This window comes from Triplophysa rosa, linkage group LG8, assembly GCF_024868665.1.
Source record: "Triplophysa rosa linkage group LG8, Trosa_1v2, whole genome shotgun sequence".
Classification (NCBI taxonomy): domain Eukaryota; kingdom Metazoa; phylum Chordata; class Actinopteri; order Cypriniformes; family Nemacheilidae; genus Triplophysa; species Triplophysa rosa.
Window position 1 is genome coordinate 9,631,200 of NC_079897.1, and position 15,258 is coordinate 9,646,457.

At 38.3% G+C, this 15,258-nt stretch overlaps 1 protein-coding gene across 1 annotated transcript in view; it reads right to left on the bottom strand.

The window, feature by feature from the left end:
* ibtk (inhibitor of Bruton agammaglobulinemia tyrosine kinase) overlaps positions 1 to 12,259 on the bottom strand; it is a gene marked incomplete at its 5' end in the record, with an annotated part of 38,947 nt that extends 26,688 nt beyond the window's left edge. The window contains 10 exons of the mRNA XM_057339789.1: positions 938 to 1,074; positions 2,241 to 2,365; positions 2,445 to 2,505; positions 2,755 to 2,872; positions 3,586 to 3,687; positions 3,787 to 3,883; positions 3,986 to 4,023; positions 11,182 to 11,264; positions 11,339 to 11,425; positions 11,637 to 12,259. Coding sequence (XP_057195772.1) covers positions 938 to 1,074; positions 2,241 to 2,365; positions 2,445 to 2,505; positions 2,755 to 2,872; positions 3,586 to 3,687; positions 3,787 to 3,883; positions 3,986 to 4,023; positions 11,182 to 11,264; positions 11,339 to 11,425; positions 11,637 to 12,259 — 1,471 coding nt within the window. The remainder of the gene's footprint in view (positions 1 to 937; positions 1,075 to 2,240; positions 2,366 to 2,444; positions 2,506 to 2,754; positions 2,873 to 3,585; positions 3,688 to 3,786; positions 3,884 to 3,985; positions 4,024 to 11,181; positions 11,265 to 11,338; positions 11,426 to 11,636) is intronic.
* Positions 12,260 to 15,258: the final 2,999 nt, after the last annotated feature.

Below are 15,258 nucleotides of genomic sequence, written 5' to 3' on the forward strand. Positions count from 1 at the left end.
CTGAGCAGTGCCACAGACTGATCGACTCCATGCCACGCCGCATTGCTGCAGTAATTCAGGCAAAAGGAGCCCCAACTAAGTATTGAGTGCTGTACATGCTCATACTTTTCATGTTCATACTTTTCAGTTGGCCAAGATTTCTAAAAATCCTTTCTTTGTATTGGTCTTAAGTAATATTCTAATTTTCTGAGATACTGAATTTGGGATTTTCATTAGTTGTCAGTTATAATCATCAAATTAAAAGAAATAAACATTTGAAATATATGATGATATTCTAATTATATGACCAGCACCTGTACTGTAGCTCAGGTCCTTCATGTAAGGTTAGTTTAAGGGATTTTTACTCATTTTATTTTCTGTTACTTGGAACTGGGGTATATGCATATGGGTCGATCTCAGCCAGGCTGTTACATCCGGTGCACGTAGTGTCCATAGGGAGCAATGGCGTTTCGCTTAGGATTACGGTCAACAACGTGAGTCTAATTATTCCAAGCAAAAAGGAGAAGCACTTCAGGCTATCCGTTTCAAGGTACATCAACAAATATGAAAAAAGTAAAGTGAACTTTTGCACTTACTCGAGGCATGATCACAGAGGCACTTAACAATGTTCAACCGTAGTGTAGTCGGTTCACCGAAATGTTAACGTTTTCTTACTAAATACATCGTTATCACTTGGGTGTTGGGTGAAAAATCCCCTTAGTGCTATGAGAGCAGAAGTGATCTAGCTGGCTGAGATTTAAGCAGAAGTACGTCATAGTCCCATGTGCATATACCCCATTATAAGTCAAATCTAAAAGTAATACAAAGATGTATTAGTTCCATGTCGAACTTCAATACTTAAGGTCAAATAATAAAAATAATAATTGATTAAATAAAATAATCATTTAATAGTAACGGTGATGTTGCCATAGCAAGGTCGCAGGGTTAGCAGATTAACCTGGAATAGGTGGGCTCTGGGTGACATCAACAGGTGAGCTCTGTATGACATCAGACAAGTTGTATCTGCCAGTGCTGTCAGAGCGTCGCCGTGGTTTCCTCTTTGCCCTCATCTTGGCCTTCTTCAGCAGATTATCACTATAGTAAAGACAGTGAGAACTCTACTTCAGCTAAACAATCTTTACATATCCACATTTCAGATATTTATAAATTCAACGTGGCACTGAATTCTAGGGATGTACCAACATTTTTCAACCAAAAATGACATTACTCTTTTTTTGCCAAAAGAGAAAGGGGCTGTAAAAATCTGGCGCCCCAACTCATGATTTCTCTCTCACACTAGCCGTTGTTAAAAGACGATCATGAAAGCCAATGAATAAACTAATAAATATACCAGTAGAAAAGGTCAAAACCAGCGGACAGCAAATGATTCGTAAGCTCTGTGTAATGCGTGACACCTTAATGTTTCTTTTTCACATGCATCAACTCACGCATGTTTTTAACTCTTCACATAGTTGTTGTGAATGTCATTGTTAATGATCAGTGACTGACAAGTAAATTATTATGCATTTTTCAGTAAATAAACTGAAAAATTTATTTAGAGATCCATTTCCATTTTGTGTTGTTTTTATTCAAATGATTTTGTAGCATAAATAAACTTTAAACCAAGAGGTGCTGAGTTTTTTGCGAGTCACTTTACTACTGTAATGCATATAATAGGTTTCTAAAGCTTTACATTATTTAAATAATTGGTAAAAAAAAGTTTAATTTCATTCTGTTGCACAAAACTGAATGAACAGTAGTATATGTAGAATTATTTTAATAAAGTTTGTCTGTTTTTGATTTTTAAAGGAGTAAAATCTAGCGGCATCTAGTGCTGAGGTTGCGAATTGCAACCAACAGCTCACCCCACCCCTCCCTTTCGAAAAAATACAGAGGCTGACAAAACATTGGGGAATTACATGCAAGGGACCTGCGGTCTATGTAGATAGAAATGGCTCATTCTAAGATAACAAAAACACAACACTTTGTTATGTAAGGTCTTTGTACACCTCTGAAGACATACTGTAGTTATGTATATTATATTGCATTTCTGTCAATAGATCCTCTAAAAAAATTACACACTGGACCTTTAAGTGTGTTAAAGTTGTAATATTAAAGCAATTATGCAAAAAAAATGTTTTAAAATAAGTAGTTATAAAAGTAATTTTCAATTTCGTTTTTTAGCAAAGTGCAACCTGAATTTTCAGTATCTGTTTTCAGCTAACATTTTCATTTCGGTGCATCATTCACTGAATTTACACCTGGAGTGATCCAGATCAGATCCGCTTTTACAGTCCACAGCAGAGTCCCACTCTCTGTCCTCAAAGGTGCTGAGATCGGGGGCGTTGGAGTATGGCGTGATGACACGTCTCTGCATAGCTGGGATCTGTCAGATGATGCTGCTGTCAGATACGCTGAGCTTCAGTGCTATACAGAACCAGAGGAGAGCGATTATTTATACTCACCATTTTCCTGTAAGCTGCGGTCAGCCCAAGCAGAACATCATCGCTCAGGATCTCCAAAGCTCTGACAGACAGACAGATGAATGAGCAACACTGGACAGACTGATCTTTTTGGATCAGAGCTTAAGAACAGGCTAAATGTTAACTTAATAAAATATTTAATAAAACTGGGTGGTTGCTACTGTATGTCGTGCCTGACATTTTTAGCAATGATAATATTTACAATAAACATATTACATATTTTACATGATAAACACGTAGGATACTTAGATGTAAGGTGTGAAGCATTTGTGCAAGATGGGTTTGATCTCACTTGGATTCCAGTAGTGCTGCCATGTTAAGGACAATGAACTGCAGGCAGGACAGTTTGAGCTGCTCGGCATTGTACACAGTGGCAAACTCCAGCAATTCAGCTGAATTTTTCAGTGTCACTGCACACAAAACACCCATCCAATAAACATTTCATACGCACCATTAAATGAGTAGTTCACTATAAAATAAAAATTTCATGATAGGTCACTCACCCACATGTCATGTCCATGTGTTTATTTCAAGCCATATATTTATGTTTAAAAAGTATATCATTTTTTAGTTTTCTTGGAAAATGACCAATCGTTTCGCTAGACAACACCCTTATTCATCGCCTGTTGTCATTTAGAGCCATTTGAAAACAGAAATTTGGACCTTAACAAACAGCCCCCATTTAAGTGCATTATATGGCCAAGAAACCTGGAAACCTTTCCTCAAAAGCCTCAAAAAAGAAATAAACACACGTACTGGATGACGTGGGTGAGTGAATTATCACGAAATGTAAATTTTATAGTGAACTACTCCTTCAAAGGAACAGCAAGGCCAGCAAAAATGCCTCAAGTCAATCTGGATGTTAAGCAGAATGTAAAACAAAGTCAAATAAAGTCATAAACTGCTGTAGTAATGGTGTGTTGTGTTCTTTTTGAAACATGACAGCTTCTTAGCTATACAGAGAGCAGTGTAAACATCCTGCCTTTATTTATGTTCCTTGGAAAACAATCATGCAAATTTGGAAAGGTGATCACATGACCACAGCATTTTTCCTTATGGGTAAATTACTTTTTTACACCACTAGAGACAGTTTATCTAAGGCAGGGAGAGAAAGTAAACTTACAGTTCTCAGTAATGGTGACCTCACAGATCTCCTTTAGTCTAGTGATCAACAACTGATCAGCCACCACCAGGACATTACACACAAACTCCACATTCACAGACTCTGGGATAGAGACAGAGACACTGATGACACAGTTGTGTTGAATACACACAGGACATTATGCTAATGCATCAATGAGGTTGAAAACGGAGTTAAAAAAACCTTTGACAGTTGTGGACTCATCAGTGTAGATGTACTCCAGAATAACCTGTAGGATCTCAGAGGGGATTTGCATGTCTAGTGCAGTGCAGCTGGTGGCCTGAAGGGGGCAGAAGACATCCACACAAATTACATTGCAAATAACACAACTGACAAAAACAAAACAGTTCAGGTAGATCAATTCTCATATTTGCCTTGATACCTCTATCCAGGGATTGCCCAGCATACTGTTAAAGTACTCTGCAAAAAAGACATTCATTTTTGATATACCATATATATGAGAACACTGTAATTGACATTCCTAACTGATCAATACATCAATCAATCAATCACATGTGACTGACTTTCTTGTGGAACATTTATAAAGGCAGGATAACATGCTATGTAATGCATTCTGACTTCTTTGCACTGTTGAACGTGCTGGCTTCTCGTGTTTAACATGGTCAACTTGTTAAAAAACGTGTTGGACATATGAGGTAATACACTACCCCAGCACTGTTTCGGAAAGTTTTTTATAAGTGTGGATCCCTGTTTCATAACAGGGATCCTGTTCCTTTTATTGGGCAATTCTCCCAGAAAAGCACGCTTACAGCAAGGCGAAAGAAATTGCCTGCCCACACGCCAACCAAGATTGGCTGCGCTGTGGGCCTGCAGCTGCAGCTCGTTACTCTTGTGATAGTGAGAGAAGTTGAGGTGTGTTTGTTTGTTCACGGCAGTTCAGTGATGGATGTTATATAAACAGTGGATATAACGCTGGATTTGGAGATCGTTTGAAAATGATAGATGGCATGTTCCCAGTGCTAAAACATGCCAGACATGAACTGCACGCGGTAAGTCCAACTAAATCATATGACTGTGTTTTGTTGGCAATCAGCACGTAAGTGCATAATTTAAACAACACGAAGGGATAATGCGATGATGTACTGTGTGCTTGTTCTATAGTTCCGTCCCCCCGCCTGCCTCCAGCAGCTGGTGTTTTACCGGAAATAATCGTACAGCTGTATCTCTCTTTTATAAATTTGATCAAACTAAATACTCTTCAAAGATACGATGTATGCAATACTACTGTATAGGTACTCAAGATTAGTATGAGATTGGCAGAAACTGCATATTATTCCATCTTTAAAGTTGCTTTTTGGCATACAGTAAAAAAAGGGGACTGGGGTTGTCAAACTCCTAAAACTAAAATATTAGTAAATATAAAAAATAGGATTTTAGTGACTAACAACGTAACTTTTGTTATGTTTCTCACCAAGTATAACAAAAGGTTTCAAACTACTTTCATAATCTATTTTTGTCACTTAAGAACTCAGCTCCAGTCCCCAACAACTGCATCGAAAAAAATAGGCTATTCTGCAAAATATCGCCTTTTGTTTTCACTAAGAATACAGGTTCTAAATGGCATGAGTAAAATATTACTTTGTGTCCATAAAAGGATAAAAATGAAAATAATAATAGTTGCTTTTTAGGGGAGTGACGAGATCTCGCGAGACCAATCGGGTATCTCAATATCCTCACGCAATTGGCATAATGGAGTGCTGGGCTCATTTTAGTCGCATATGCTCCCCAAGTTTAACATGTGCAACCTCAAAATATATTTGGGAGCATTTGTGTGAGTGCACATTTTGTTGTGGTGCGACCTGTTTTCATTACTGTACAGAACATGCTAATAACTGCACAAAGTATGTGTGTGCTGCTGTGAGCTACAGTGACCGGCCTGGTCATTCATATAGACAACGTGATTTTCCATCCCGCTAAGCTACTTTCCCAGTTTCTCTATGTAAGCACACACTAGACGTATGGATAACCACTAGTGTTATGGCGGTTCGCGCTCCCAGCAGCACTTTGGGAGCGCTATTACGTTATTTTAAATACATTCTCAGGCAAACCTCTTCAAAAACGGATCATCTGTCATATGTGCAATGTTAGCATAAAACATGATGTGTTTATGTAGTTTAACTGTTTCTCTGAAGGCTATGAGGGTTCAGTCAGTGGAGGATTGACAGTGTGATATGATCACCACCTCTGCTAACTCGAGCACAATGCAAAAGCATATAGAGAAAACAACCACAGCTCTTTACTAAAAGCTGCACCTGTTAAGAAAACAAAGCATAATTTTTGTGCAATTACTGCCTGTCAGTTGAGTTTGTGATACATTTTTTTTTTGCAGTGTTTACATATTATTTATTAATGCATAATATAATTCATTAAAATAGAAGTTTAATTTGTTTCACAAAGTACAAGATGACTATATAATGCCTGCATTTTCTGCATTTTGTGTTTTTAAGGTGAATAAAAGACCTTTTCCCCTATATATTTCATCATTGCGGATTTCTTTTAAAAAAGTCTAAAAATCTCATCTCATGGGATAAGTGTCTCGTCACACCCCTATTGCTTTTATTATTAAAGAGTCTAAAAGTTACATCTATTTATGGAGTCAGTTGCATAAACTTAGCTGCTGAGTTAAGACTGCGTCTTAACAACTAGTCTCACTAGCCATGTTTCCATCCAGTTTTGGCGCTGTTTTCTAATCGACAAAGCAAATATGCGGGAAAAAATGTTTGCTAAATTTGCTGTCTCTAGACTGTAGTCCTTTTACTGATAAAATGGTGTGCGTAATGACAATCATACTTAAACAAATGCATTGTCGCTTAAATTTTGTTATAATGCCCTTCAGCTGTTAAATTCTGCTATTTATGCGTTTCCATACCTAATTTTGTATATTGCAAATTCGTAGGCCTATCTTTTGCATTCCAAATATTTGTAAAATGTACAGAGTAATGAAAAAATCCAAATTCGCAAGTAATTACCAGTCATTTTCACATAGTGTTATTAAATAAGAATACGATGTTGAAGTGGAGCAGCTCCTCTGATAGTGCTTAACTGTCTTTATTTGATGAAGCGCAGCTCATTTGTCCTTTATGCAACTATTTTTTAGATACCATAAAAAGACTGGTAAAGTGAAATATAAAATCTTTGCATACTGCAGTCTTTAAACGCATTGCACATGCAACCACTAACAACCATTATTTTCCTAAATTGTTTGATATACAACTCTATATTAATAAACTGCACATTTACAGGTGTCATGTTTGTAATTTTAATAGGTCATGTAGCCTAACCGCCTCTGATCGTGAAATCTAAATAGACTCACGATTTTATGACAATGCTTTTATTTATTCATACATTTATTTTATTTTACCTTTCTTTTTGTCAGCGTTGGAATTTCAGTCGCATTAAAGGCGGAATAGATTATTTGGTAAAATGCTAACTTTAGCCTGCTAGCACTGAAATCATGATCCCACCCCCCATGTGAATCAACGTCCAAAGCCACGCCTCCTCCAAAACACATGAACGCGCACAAACCAGAAGCTCTTGGATCACAGTAAATAATGTTACAACAATAGCGAAAACCGCTATGTAAAAAACAGCTTTAAAACGGGATTAGATGCAGCATAGTTCCTGTTAGATGCTGGGTAACGATGTTATACATAAAGGTCCACAAACTACATAAGCAACATAATCAAAACCCATCAAAATCGAATCATAACATGTACCCACCTGTCCAGAAGTTACCATGGCATCATCTTTGAAACCCTTGCCTGCCGTAGTTGCTCCCAGCATGGAAAAGCAACGGCGATTATAATCTTACCCGTCAACACTCCCGTTTTGGCCAGGATTTCCCATTTTACACACCCATCTCCAATTGAAACCTCCGGCACAAAAATCGCAAACAGACCAAGTGGGGAAACCCCCGGAAACCCCTGCAAACCGACCGCCAGGGACCGGAATGCATTCACGAATGGAATTCTGCTTTCACCTCTTTGCTGATTAAACATTTTTAGTCGTGGCAGTTTTTAAGACGGTCTTTTTTTTCGTCCTTTGCAAGTGCCACTTGCAAACTTGCACACATTTAACAAGGGGAAAGTTAGGTTCCAGCTGTTTCCTGCCATTCTCCCGCTGTGTCTGCACAGCGTATGTGACCGCGCTGATGACGTATGGTGTCTGAGTGAACAGGGTGCGCAGTGGGACGCAAAATACATTGACTGAAAATGTACACATGACCTATTGATTGGGCAAACGTTTTTTGGTCCTACACCTTTCACAGACGATATAAAATACCAATGTATCACTTTACTTATTGATTGCTATCAGGATGTTAAGAGACTTCCAACCAGCATGACAAAAAACTTTCTGGACAGGATTGCCTACTCAGCCTTTAATTTTTGATGAAAGTAATTTTCAAGACACTATTTTCCTCATTCATGCACCCGATGCACCTTTGATTTATAGAGAATCTGTGCTTTAACTGGAGCTACATCAGGAATGTGGACAATGTGTCTATAGGCAAATTCTGTCATGTGACACCACATTTATTTACTTTTCCAAACAATTTTTGCGACATTTGAAGTATTGATTTGCTAAAAATAAACTGGAAAAGATTGTGTTGACATTTGAGAAATTTTAATCGACAAAGGCATTTCCATCAGCTATATCCCTAAAGATTTTAAAGCGCTAAACCTTCTTTCGCAAAAAAGCAATGGATGAAACATGACTACTGACTAGGGATGCAACAATACAGCTCACCCATGGTTCAATACAAACCTAGGTTTTTCACCCACGGTTTTCGTTTGGTTCGGTTCTGATGGCTTCGGCACATTAAAGGGTTTTCTCATTGTTTTATGCTTATGTGACAGGAACAGTAAAAACTTAAGAAAAAAAACAATTTTACTAAAATTCTCTTTATTTTACTTAACTTATTTTATTATCATTAAGCAAAAATCAACTTGGTGTATTGAATAAATGTAAAGATTTACACTGGCAGCTCACAGCAGTTTTTGGTTTACTGTTTATCAACATGCCAGTAAAATAAGCTTCTTGAAGAGGTTTTGCGCATCAGAGTATTTAAAATGCGATTGCTGTAATCGAAGTAAACGTGCGCTCAATAGGAAAGGCCAAAGATAATAGCTGCTTGGAGGCGCTCTTGCTATGACGTAAATAGCTGTCCGAAAGGTCTCCGAGTGGCATGACTTTCGTTAAACGGACTTTGGCATGGTGCTGTAGACGCACTTTCTACATGTGCTGAGTGCAACGCGAACATGCTGCTTTCGTATGCAGTGTAAAAATACATTCTTTATTGTATGCCCGTTCAATTTGGCACATAAAGCCAGCCCGCGTATGTTCGTCAGCATTATACTTAATAGCACATTGCTTCTCGTGTTGCAGGCAGTCTCGCTTCACCGCCCGACCACCACTCGCTATTAGATATTACTCATGGGGATGCGTTTATCTATCGCAGCATACAGACAAACACGGACAGAGCCAGTTCACAGTGTAATTAAGCGCACGGAAAAATGTAAACGCAAAACCGGAAAACCGCAATTCACTTACACGTATTGAACCGTGGAGGTCGTACCGAACGGTTCAATATTATATTGAGTATTGTGGCATCCCTACTACTGACTAGCAATTAGTTAGGACTAATAAGCTTTACTTTTCAGATTTCAATTAGACCAGTCACCTTTCTATGTAATGGAATTTAAGAAGTCATGACCAGTCTTGAAGAAAAAATGTAGATGACAAACTTGTAAGACTAGTCTAAGAAGTTTATGCAACCGGCCCATGTTTTAGTGCAGTCTTTGTACTGGTATTGTTGGAAATTATTTTTGTATTCAATTATTATGTCAATTGTTGGTATTATTGTTTTTATAGTCCTGCTCACCATTATTGGCACCCTTGGTAAATATGAGCAAAGAAGGCTGTAAAAATAAATCTACATTGTTTCTCCTTTTCATCTTTTATTTAAAATATAAACAATATTCCAACATTTCATTAAAGTAAAACAATTTGAAGTAGGGGGAATATCACATTGAGAATTTTTTTTTTCTCTAATACACCCTGGCCACAATTATTGGTACCCCTAGAAATTCTTATGAGTAAAATACCTCCAAAGTATATTCCCATTGATATTTACATTTTCTTAGCACACCAAGGTGACTATAAACATGACGTTGTCCAGTTATGACTTCTTTTTGCACAGGAGAATAAATATTAGTAACACAAAGCCCAACCCCCTTAATCATTTATCACAATGGATAAAAGCAAAGAATATAGTTCTGATGTGCAATATAGTTCTGTTGAGCTACACAAAATACAAAATGGCTTTAAGGAAATAGTTAAAACAATAAACAATGTCATTTCCAACATCAGGGCAATGATCAAGAAGTTTTAATGGACTGGAGATGTTGAAAATCAGCTTGAAACAGGATGTGTGTCTATATTATCTCAATGCACAACTAGGAGAAGAATTTGAGTGGCCAAAGACTCTACAAAGAGCACAGATGGAAAATTGCAGTAATCAGTTGAATTTTGGGGTCAGAAAGCATTTAATGAAAATAAGGGAAAACTGCACCTCCATCACCACAAGTTGTTTGGGACACTGTTCAAGAAACAAATCTTCTGCTCTTATGCAAAAATAAACTGCACCATATTAATCTGCCATACTGGAACTTCAACCAGGACTGGGGTCTATGGCCATATGGAGTTTTTTTGGCAGCAATAACACAAGATAGGTTTGATGCACACAGGGATAAAAGAATGCCCCATGTCCACAGTTAAATATGTCACCAGATCTTCATTGTTGTGAACCTATTTTTATACCAGAGGTTCTGGACAATTTGTTCAGATACATGTCATCATGTTTTATATCAAATACCAACAAGTAAAAGAATCAAAACCTGACTTGCTCTGCTAGAAATATTATAATGGGTCGTGGTTAGATCGTCCATCAGCACATTGGTTCAAAATAAACATCAACATCAATAAAAAATGGGTCACTGAACGCAAAATCAAGATCCTGCCATAGCCATCCCAGTTCCCTGACCCGAACCCTATAGAAAATGAGTGATATGAACTGAAGAAGAGGGAGGACCAACATTTGAAGGATCTGGAAAAATTCTTTATGGAGGAATGGACTCAGATGACTCTCAATGTAATCTCAAACCTCATCAGACTGAAAAGAAAACACTTAGAGCTGATTTTCTTATAAATCAAGGTTGCGGGGTGAATTAAATACAAGGATGCCAATAATTGTGGCCAACATATATGGAAGAAAAACATTTTTTTCTCAATGTGATATTCCCCCCACTTCAAATTGTTTTCCTTCCATGAAATGTCGGAATTTTGTAGATTTTTAACATGAAAGATTAAAAGGAGAAACAATGCAGATTTATTTTTACAGCCTTCTTTGCTCATATTTACCAAGGGTGCCAATAATGGTGAGCAGGACTGTAATCAAGTGTCTGAATGAGGCAGGCACATAAAAAGATAACACTGAATAAGACTACTTTTATTCTACTGGACAATAGACAAGCATGATAAAAAAACAAGTCATCTCACCCAGCCGAGCACAGAGAACACATTTGTGACAAGGAAACTCTTTCCCATCCTCAGACCTCAGCGTGACGTTACAGAGGTACGAGCTGAAGACAGAGATTTTAATCACAAAAGAGTACAAAACCATTTGACTGATGATTCACAATAAAACAACACAAACCTTTTCTTACGGTTGAATCGTGGCTTGTTGCTTGCCTTCTTCTGCACCAAAATGATCTGCCCATTTTCATATTTGACTCCATCAAGCCTAAATATTCAGAAAATGCAAATTCATATGCAGCAACAAGCGCACTGTGCAATGTGACAAGCTCAATAAAAGCATAAAAGAGATGGCAGACAAAGCAAGAGAAAGCTGATTGTAAATAATTTTGTATTGCTTATAAAGTGAGGGATGATTAAGCATCTGATTTGATCACCAAGTATAAAAGTTTGTTAAATTAACCTTCTTGTGATCTTACCGTGCTGAGAGACTCCCCAAGCCCAGTTTTTTGGCAACAACCTGCAGCATCTTGACAGGGTTTTGTCCAACTTCCCCACCGTTCTTGCACTTTTTTCCAGACTTTGTACTCCTGCTCTTAGGCTTATCTGCTTCCTCACAGGCCTTAGCAGGAATGGAACAGTAGACATCCAAAGCAGAGCGCTTCTCCAGCCCTAATGCTTGCAAACTATGGATTAGATGAGGCTGGGGTTCAGCGTCAGTGCTCTGATCGGAGCGTGGGACGCTGGGCCTAGCACCATGCACTAGCATTTCACAGGAGTCTGTGTAGATGAAGTACAGAGCATGCTCCAAGATCTCAGGAGGAACCTTCTCCAGCACCAGCAGGTCACAGCCCACCACATCTTCCCCTTTCTTCACCTCACCATCTCCAGCATATTCTTTGCAGCCCTCCAGCAGGAATGCTCTTCGGAAGAAGTCAGATCTCAAGGAGAGGATGTATTTGTGTGCTGGGAATGTGCGTTCTCCAGCCTGTAGCGTCACATCATGGATACTGTCAGTCTCATCGGCTTCAGCCAGGAGAAACTGTAAGTGCTGGGAGAACGTGGACTGGGAGACACTGGGAACTTCAAACAGGCTGTAGAAAGTTAATATAAACAGTCAGAATGCAGGACCAACGCTGTTGGTTGTCATAATGTGAGTAGGGAAGACCACATGCATTTTTCTTTAAGAGACCGTTTATACGACAATTTGAAACGTTGTGATTAGCTCTTCACAAAAATCTGCGATGTGGATGCAATATGCATAACATGCAGCGAGTCTGTCCCAGAGCAAAGCATGACTGCCCTCTCTGTGCGGCAGTCTCACTAACCAATCGAGTAAGCGCACCTCTGTTCTACTCAATCACCACTGCCCTAGCCAAATGCATAAAACGCCCACAATTTAAAAACAAACAGGAAAGCGTGGTGGAGTGGGATTATAGTGTCTGCAGTGTCAGAGAAACCATTAGGTGAATTTGTACAAATTGAAAACAGCATTTACATAAAATAATTTCAGTTTAGCAGTGACAGTGGAGTACTGAACTATAATGATACAGAGGACACAATTCCCATTACGGTAACAATAAGTGTTTTGATTAGGAAGCTATATTCTATTTCATTGCTCCAGACCGCCAGAGACAGTCAGTACATGGTGGAAGAATCGCGTCTCGCGCATCACATCGAGAATCCCATATTAATTCAGTCACACGTGACCTTGGTCTCTTTTGTTATTCTCGCAGAGGATCTCGTTCAAGCGTGCACAGTTCTATTGGTTGGTGTTTGCCCCCGCTATAGTTGTGTCTCGAGCATTTAAACTGCATTTGCAACATACTGTATATTGGATATATTGGACTATTTTGAATTAGGTGAGTAATACATTGGAACTCAATGGTTAACCAGGGTTCTTTTCTTACAGCGTGTTTTCTCTTGTGCCCATTGGTGAATCAGGGTATCATTTATTGTGTGCAGTTGCAGTGTTAACTACGTAACAGCACTTGTTTACAGTGGTATTCAACTTATTTTAACCCGTTGGTTTACAAGGGTTTATTTGATTTTTTCCCTGAAGTTCTTAACAATATGGCCGCTTCATGCTCCACATGTTCAGGCTCTATGGATCTCTGGGATGCACATATGGAATGCCCAATCTGTTTAGGCGTTGAACATCTCAGGAAGGCCTTAACTGACCCATGCCCAAAATGTAAGCTGTTGTCCTTGGACGTTAGGCAACAGAGGTTAATGAAGTTTGATTCTGCATAAGCCAGATCTAAGTTTCAGGCCAGTAGCAAGCGCCCAGCTAGCAAAACTGAGGGGATCTCCGAGGAAGAAACGTACTTCCTCTGCATCTCTAGCCCACCAGGTGGGTCTCATCCCTCACCTGTGAGAACTGAACCACAGAATGAAACACAATCAGCTGTTTTTAACCGACATACTCAGTTTCACTGTGATTTCACTGTGATTTGGGTTCCTGTCTGCATCGCTGTTGGCGGTTTGTTTGTATCCCTGCACTTGCACTTTGTTTTATTTTTGCACTTATGATGATATCTCAATAACCCTGTTCTTGTTATTTATTTGAAGATTATTAACCAAAATTGATAGTTAACTTAACGCCGTTAGAATAGCATTAGCGTGTTAGCTTACTTTCTGTTTACACTGTGGAATATCATCTTGCCTCTAGTTTGTCTTGTGTGCTAACTGTTTCTCTTTTTAAGCGTATATACTACGATTCATCGAGCAACCTTGGTAAGTCGGAATTGCTCTTCAAACCCGGTGAGTTATGGCTTCTATTCCTATTATTGTTACTTGCACCTCATGTCATATGTTTAGCTTAGCCTTCTCTGTCAGCTGCGAAGGTTTTATATGCGATAAATGCAGGGAAATAGTTAGGCTGACAGAGAAGATCTTAGAATTAGAGTCTCGCATCCAATCTTTATCTGAAGACAGTAAGAGTGTAAGGACCATAGAAAACACTTTGATGTCTAGAAATGTGGCACAAAGTCTTAATAATGCTAAAGCTTGACTCACTGGGGCCCAGGTCAGGGAGCAGACAGAATGGCTTAACCAACTGTCTGCTTGCAGTCTCACATCGCAGAATACATAAAATGTACAACATGTAATAATCCCTTCTCCCAAACATCATAAAATAGAGACTGTGTCTGTCCCCCGGATTAGCAAACATAAAATAATGCGTAAACCTCTTGAAAGTAATTTAATAAACGTTAAACAAATTAAACATGAACAAAATACAGATAACGACTCGGATTGCTAAATATTAGATCTCTCTCTAATAAAGTACTTTTTGTTAACGGTATGATAACAGATCATAAAATAGACATGCTCTGTTTGACAGAAACATGGCTAAAACCAGATGATTATATTACTTTAAATGAATCTGTCCCCCAAGATTATTATTATAAACACGAGCCTAGTCTAAAAGGCAGAGGGGGAGGTGTCGCAGCACTTTACAATAACTCTTTTAGCATTTCCCAGAAGTCTAACTCTAAATACAATTCTTTTGAAGTCATGGTACTTCATGTTTCAACACCTAATACTAAGGATAAAACATTTTTAAAATTTATTTTGGCTATTGTATATAGGCTTCCAGGGCACCACGCAGATTTTATTGAAGAATTTGGTGGGTTCTTATCAGAACTAGTACTGGCCGCAGATAGAGTCCTTGTCGTTGGTGACTTTAACATCCATGTAGATAACGACACAGATGCCTTAGGAATGGCTTTCAAAGACACTCTTAACTCCATGGGCGTCAACATGTGTCAGGACTAGGGATGCAACGATTATAGATTTTGTTGGTACAATTATAATTTGAGGAATAATCACGGTTGCACGATTATGACGATTGTTATGCATACATTAATTTCTACATTTTTACTGGCCCTGACCAAAATTTTACTTGCCCGCCACAAAAAGTAATAAATAAATTATAATGTCTAGTTATTAGTTTTGTTACGACTCGGATTGCTAAATATTAGATCTCTCTCTAATAAAGCACTTTTTGTTAACGATATGATAACAGATCATAAAATAGACATGCTCTGTTTGACAGAAACATGGCTAAAACCAGATGATTATATTGCTTTAAATGAATCT